Consider the following 7,036-nt stretch of genomic DNA (forward strand, 5'->3'; position numbering starts at 1 on the left):
GCCTTAGACGTGCCGAGCGTTAGGCCGAGCCTTAGCGTGCGAGGCCAAGAGTGCCGAGCCTTAAAGCGTGCCGACGGCGTTAAGTGCCGAGGCCTAGCGTGCCGAGGGTTAGCGTGCCGAGGGCGCTAGCGCGTGCCGAGGCCTTAGCGTGCCGAGGCGTTAGAGTGCCGAGGCTACGTGATTTAGAGTCGCGCCGAGGCCTTAGCGTAGGCGAGTTCTTTAGAGTGCTGAGGCCTTAGCGTGCCGACGGCCTTAGCGTGTCGGAGGGTTAGAGAGCCAAGGCGTTAGAGTGCTGAGCCTTAGCAGTGTCGACGGCTTAGGTGTCGAGCGCTTAGAGTGCGAGGCCTTAGCGTGCCGAGGCTTAGAGTGCTGAGCCTTAGCGTGCAGAGGCGTAGAGTGCGCGAGGCCTTAGCGTGCGAGGCACTTAGCGTGCCGAGGCCTTAGCGTGCCGAGCCTTAGCGTGCCGGGCGTTAGAGTGCCGGAGCCTTAGCGTGCCGAGGCGTTAGAGTGCGAGGCCTTAGCGTTGCCGAGCTTAGCGTGCCGAGGCCTTAGCTGTCCGAGGCGTTAGAGTGCCGAGGCTTAGCGTGCCGAGCGTTAGAGTGCCGAGGCCTAAGCCGCCGAGGCCTTAGCGCGCCGAGGCGTTTAGATGCCAAGGCATTAGAGTGCCGAGCCTTAGCTGTGCCGAGGCTTTAGAGTGCTGAGCCCTTAGCGTGCCGAGGCCTTAGCGTGCCGAGGCGTAGAGAGCCAAGGCGTTAGAGTGCTGAGGCCTTAGCGTGTCGAGGCGTTAGAGTGTCGAGGCGTTAGAGTGCCGAGGCCCTTAGCGTGCCGAGGCGTTAGAGTGCTGAGCCTTAGCGTGCAGAGGCCTTAGCAATGCCGAGGCCTTAGCGTGTCGAGGCCTTTGCCACTTCACACCTCGCTGGCTGGAGATGTCTGGATTTATTTTTGGAACGCTACGTTTGAAGGGAAATAAATAAGGTGCGAGGCCTTAGCGTGCGAGGCCTTATGCCGAGCGTTAGGTGCCGAGGCTTAGGTGCCGAGGCGTTAGAGTGCCGAGCTAGCGTGCCGAGCGTTAGAGTGCCGAGCCTTAGCGTGCCGAGGCCTTACGTGCCGAGGCCATTAGCGTGCCGAGGCCTTAGCGTGCCGAGGCGTTAGAGTGCGGAGGCCTTAGCGTGCCGAGGGTTAGAGTTGCCGAGGCCTAAGCGCGCCGAGGCCTTACGCGCCGAGCGTTAAGTGCTGAGGCCTTAGCGTCCGAGGCGTTAGAGAGCCAAGGCGTTAGAGTGCTGAGGCCTTAGCGTGTCGAGCGTTAGCGTGTCGAGGCTTAGAGTGCCAAGGCGTTAGAGTGCGAGGCTTGAGCGTGTCGAGCGACGTTAGAGTGCCAAGGCGTTAGAGTGCCGAGGCCTTAGCGTGTCGAGGCGTTAAGTGCCAAGGCGTAGAGTGCCGAGGCTTAGCGTGCCGATGGGCGTTAGAGTGCCAAGGCGTTAGAGTGCCGAGCCTTAGCGTGTCGAGGCGTTAGAGTGCCAAGGCATTAGAGTGCCGAGGCCTTAGCGTGTCGAGGCGTTAGAGTGCCAAGGCGTTATTGAGATGTCCGAAGGCTTAGCGTGCCGAGGCGTTTAGAGTGCCAAGGCGTTAGAGTGCCGAGCCTTAGCGTGTCAAGGCGTTAGAGTGCCAAGGCGTTAGAGTGCCGAGGCCTTAGCGTGTCGAGGCGTTAGAGTGCCAAGGCGTTAGAGTGCGAGCCTTAGCGTGCCGAGGCGTTAGGTGCCAAGGCGTTAGAGTGCCGAGGCCTTAGCGTGCGAGGCGTTAGAGTGCCAAGGCATTAGAGTGCCGAGCGCTTAGCGTGTCGAGGCGTTAGAGTGCCGAGGCGTTAGAGTGCTGAGCCTTAGCGTGTCGAGGTTAGAGTTCGAGGCGTTAGATGCAAGGCGTTAGAGTGCCGAAGCCTTTAGCGTGCCGAGGCTTAAGTGCTGAGGCTTAGAGTGCCGAGCCTTAGCGTGCCGAGGCTTTAGAGTGCTGAGGCATTAGAAGTGCCGAGGCCTTTAGCGTCCGAGGCTTTAGAGTGCGAGGCTTTAGAGTGCTGAAGGCATTAGAGTGCCGAGCCTTAGCGTGTCGAGGCTTTAGAGTGCTGAGGCCTTAGAGTGCCGAGGCCTTAGCGTGCCGAGGCTTTAGAGGTGAGGCATTAGCAGATGCCGAGGCCTTAGCGTGCCGAGGCCTTTAGAGAGTGCCCGAGGTTTAGAGTGCTGAGGCTTTAGAGTCTCGAGCCAGGGCCGGCTTAGCGTGCGAGCTTAGACGTGCCGAGGCGTTAGAGTGCCGAGGCCTTAGCGTGCCGAGGCGTTAGAGTGCCGAGGCCTAAGCGCGCCGAGGCCTTAGCGCGCCGAGGCGTTAAAGTGCTGAGGCCTTAGCGTGCCGAGGCGTTAGAGAGCCAAGGCGTTAGAGTGCTGAGGCCTTAGCGTGTCGAGGCGTTAGAGTGTCGAGGCGTTAGAGTGCCAAGGCGTTAGAGTGCCGAGGCCTTAGCGTGTCGAGGCGTTAGAGTGCCAAGGCGTTAGAGTGCCGAGGCCTTAGCGTGTCGAGGCGTTAGAGTGCCGAGGCGTTAGAGTGCCGAGGCCTTAGCGTGCCGAGGCGTTAGAGTGCTGAGGCCTTAGCGTGCCGAGGCCTTAGCAATGCCGAGGCCTTAGCGTGTCGAGGCCTTTGCCACTTCACACCTCGCTGGCTGGAGATGTCTGGATTTATTTTTGGAACGCTACGTTTGAAGGGAAATAAATAAAGCCCACGAGATACACTTCCTTTCTGCTACATGTCTGAGTTTTCACCACTAGTCTCAGTCTCACGGTTGGTGTTTGCTCTGTCGGTGAGAGAGAGAAGTATAGGTTTTATGTCAACTTGAGTTTATATTTGTTTGGTTATGTGTTTCTTTTAATGCTAGTGTGTTTCTGTACTCTGGTCTGCCTTGGTTTGGTTTGGTTTTGTGGATATGTGTTAGTTTATTTGTTAAAACCTGTTCTGTCTGTTCTGTCTTTCTGTCTGTTCTGTCTTGTCTGTTCTGTCTGTTCTGTCTGTTCTGTATGTCTGTTCTGTCTGATCTGTCTGTTCTGTATGTCTGTTCTGTCTGTTCTTTCTGTCCGTCCTTTATGTCTGTTCCGTCTGTCTGTTCTGTCTGTCTGTCTGTCTGTCTGTCTGTCTGTGTTGAGGCATCATGGTGAGAGGACAGATCCAGCCGACCCACTACAGGTATTAAATGTGTGGTGACATGACATGGCCAGTTTGAGGCATGCAGACACTGAGCCAGAGAGCTTTCACTGAGTGTTGTTACCCCCTCACACAGACATGCAGACTGACACAGACACACACAGGCATGCAGACTGACACAGACACACACAGGCATGCAGACTGACACAGAGACACACAGGCATGCAGACTGACACAGAGACACACAGGCATGCAGACTGACGCAGAGACACACAGGCATGCAGACTGACACAGAGACATACTGATCAGTAGGCATGTTGCCAGGCAGACACAGAAACTAGTAGGAGTAGGACAGACAAGTACAGTCAGACAGACATACAGAAATACAGACACAGAAATACAGACACAGACATACAGACACAGACAGACAGACAGCAGTGGAGTTATTAACTCTCTTAGCCAACCTATGAGATGGGAGGGGAGACTTGACATCACAGTCACAGGTGAAAGGGTTCTTGTTACCAGTGGACCTGGGGCTGTCCAATGGGAAGTGATTGATGGGAGTATTTAGCCTAATGCTCTGCTCTAAAGAGAATGTTCCCCTATGGGCTGGTCCTGGATCAGCTGTCCCTAACAGAGTCACACTATGTCAGAACAAATAAGATAGCAAATTAGATACTGGAGCCACATTTCAGAGTACGAAATGTTCTGCTAACCATGCTAGAGCAAGGCTAGCAGGCCCCTGGATTGGGGAAGTGTAGGCTAAATGCAACGTCTATTGAGGAACGTAACAGCAACATATTCATAGTAAAATCAATAAACAGAGATTGAGATGGTGGACATTGAAATGGATGCCTGGAAAGGATCGTGACCTTGGGAGCCCCTTCCCCCTTAGCCAGACGTGACAAACAATCATGTTTATGCAGAATGGAGGTCACAGGTGTTGGCTCAGATTGTTTTTCCTTTAATAAGTCACTGGTGAGTTCACAATGAAAAAGGTATTGAGCTTAGCGTCTAGGTGCCTGAGTGTCATAGGTGAAAGGTCATTAGTGAGGTGCTTATGGCCCTTGCACCACCTTGACCTCCTTGCTTTTTTAGTGTTTTGAATATTCCAAAGTGAAAATGATATGACAGAAGAGAAAAGTTGATTATGTTAAATACTATTTTATTTCTCTCCTCGTCCTCCCCTTCTCTCTTTCTGTCCTCCTCCTCTCTCTTTCTTTCCACCCCCTCTCTCTTTCTTGTGTCTCTCTTTCTCTCCTCCCCCTTACTCTTTCTCTCTTCCTCCTCGCCCTCTCTCTTTCTATACCCTGATGAAGACAGCTTGAGTGTCGAAATGTAGGTTATAAAATGATTGTATCTGAGGTCCTAGAGTGTGCGACTCTCCTTTTCTTTTTCAAATACTATTTTCCCCGTATTCTGAATTGTTTTGTGTAGTCTGTGATTTATTTTAAGTTACTACATTGACATCGACTGATAAAACACAAAGCTAGCTGTAGCATCAGCTTTGTGGTTTATCAGTGTGATAAGTATATTGTTCTTATGCTATTTTATTTATTTCCGTGTATGTAAGTGTGTGTGAGGAAGTGAGTGTGTGTGTGGGTGTGTGAGTGTTTTTCGAGCTGCCCCTGACTGGCTCCAGGCAGTGCTAGCTAACATGTGAGATTCTGTGCCGCAGTAGAGTTGTGCTTCTCAGAACGCCAGCCGTGCTGCAGCTCCGAGGGCTGAGCCGAGCTTGAGCCCCAGCGGTCCTCTATCTTATGACTGGCAGGCGACCACTCAACCCCTGCAGCTGCATTGCTTTGGTGCCTGCCCTGCCTAGTGCAATGCAATCAGAGCTAGAGATCCCACTCTGAGAGAAGAGTGAGGGACGAACAGAGAGAGCAGTGTCACCAGTGAGAGCGCTGTGGTGTCATGGGAGATGGACGTGACTGCGTGGTGACTAAATAATAAATGTGCCATATCAGGTTTCGTATGGAGCCAGGGCCATGGCTGTTGACGGCCAGAGCGAGGGGTACGGGATGGCGGGGGATATGTCTGTGTGGGATGCAGTGATTTCCATGATAGTGCTTGCAGGCCAGAGAGAGAGAGAGAGAGAGAGAGAGAGAGAGAGAGAGAGAGAGAGAGAGAGAGAGAGAGAGAGAGAGAGAGAGAGAGAGAGAGAGAGAGAGAGAGAGAGGAGGAGTGGGCAGGGAGGGAGGGTGATGGTGTCTGTTAATGTGTTTGATGTGGAGATTTGATGAGCATGTTGTTGTCTGAATCTATTCAATAATTAGACTGGGGGAGAAAAATGTCCAGAGAGAGAGGAGAGAGAGAGAAACTGCAGACGTTGCAGTTTAGAATGGGTCTAGGGATGTGTTATCTTCTCCAAGCTGCGTCCACTAACCCTCTCCTTCTCTCTTCTCTCTCTTCGTCTTTTTTTTTCTCTAAGAAGGTGATGCTTCCTACAGGAGCAGCATTCCGGTGGTTCCAGTAAGACTCTGACCCTCCTCCACTCTAACCCCTACCTACACAAACCCAAAGCTCTGCGATCAAGTGCAATGCCAACTCTCGCTTCGATTGTATCGGGCATGGACACAGGCTGACAAGAAAACAAACATCAAATAAAAAGATGTTTAAAAAATTATGAAACAGGAATGATACAAAATAATCAACTGAGTAATGGATGCACCTAATTATTCCTTGAACCAAAAATTAAATATAAAGAAAATAATCTATGGCAACTTTCATTCATTCCCTTTTCTATGTTCCCATTTTGGTACATTTTGTCCTGTTTCCAGCAGGTCTTTTCTGTCTCAGACATGGAACTGTTCATTGCCAAACAGAAATGACTGACTGAGTGTTGGACAATCAACACATGTCTGTGTTTGGTGTTAATGTTGTTCACGTGTGGAAAGATACAGTACTTGTGTAGAGAATGTACATTTATGGCTATATTTTAAAACTAGTGGCTAATGGCAGGCACTATTGTAATTTAGCACCATTGTTCTTATCTAAACCCTTGTCTATTTTATGATTTATATTGTTGCAAGAATATAGTTTGAAACGGATCAATGGTTGTCTTTTAAAAGAAAAAGGAAATGTTTCAAAATGTAAAAATCCATATTTCTGATTCAAATGAAAAAGCAACTCTCATCCTATGGGGCAGAAGTCTAGGGGACTCTTTAGCAGGATGATGCTAACCTCCAGAGAACTCACTGGAATCTCCCCAACCAACCAACCAACCAACCGTGTTTTCCTCGCCTGTATTTCCAAGCTTTTTATTTCGTGAAACTGGCAGCCTTACGTTCCTGTGGCCCTAGCGACTGTGTCTGGCATGAGGAGGACAGAGGGCGACATCACTAGGAGGCACTTGTTCTGAGTCTACCCATTTGAACGCACTGAAACATGAATTTATTTGTACTTTTTATTTGTTAATTTTTTAAAAATTATGTTGCTGGTAGCTACATCTTTTAAAAACAACAGCGATGTTTGTATTCATTTAGAAAATTGGACTGGTTTTGTGAATAAAAACGAATGCATGTATTTGTGTAAACATTTACAGTTCTGATGTTTGTCTACTTGTCTTTGCATGTTTTTTTCCCCTAAAACAGCGGGTGAAGTATGAAAATGTCCGGTAAATCTTTCAAATGTGTTCCCTTTTCATATCATTGGATGCTATAATTTAAAAAAAATATTGGGCGAGAAATACAAATCATTAAAGCAGAAGGAGGAAATGGTGTGTTTCATTCAGATGTTTCCTGTTGCTCTAGCATAGATACCCAATACAAACAACAGTGGTAGTGACAGGGTAGGAACCAAAGTTTTGGTGAGTAGGGCAGGGGGCCCTAATTAGTGTTCCTCATGCAAGAGTGTTGTA

The 7,036-nt window shown here is 50.0% G+C and overlaps 1 protein-coding gene across 5 annotated transcripts in view; it reads left to right on the plus strand.

Annotated features, from left to right (window-relative positions):
• The window catches only part of LOC111964315 (CXXC-type zinc finger protein 5-like), a 27,213-nt gene extending 20,490 nt beyond the window's left edge, over positions 1 to 6,723 (plus strand). For 4 of the 5 annotated variants that reach the window (XM_023988172.2, XM_023988171.2, XM_023988173.2 and 1 more), the window contains one exon: positions 5,609 to 6,723. In XM_023988172.2, coding sequence (XP_023843940.1) covers positions 5,609 to 5,653 — 45 coding nt within the window. In that variant the 3' untranslated portion in view covers positions 5,654 to 6,723. The remainder of the gene's footprint in view (positions 1 to 5,608) is intronic. The other variant, XM_023988175.2, reaches the window with a different exon arrangement.
• The last annotated feature ends 313 nt before the right edge of the window (positions 6,724 to 7,036 follow it).

The sequence above is a fragment of the Salvelinus sp. IW2-2015 genome, linkage group LG5 (assembly GCF_002910315.2).
Source record: "Salvelinus sp. IW2-2015 linkage group LG5, ASM291031v2, whole genome shotgun sequence".
NCBI classification, from domain to species: Eukaryota; Metazoa; Chordata; class Actinopteri; order Salmoniformes; family Salmonidae; genus Salvelinus; species Salvelinus sp. IW2-2015.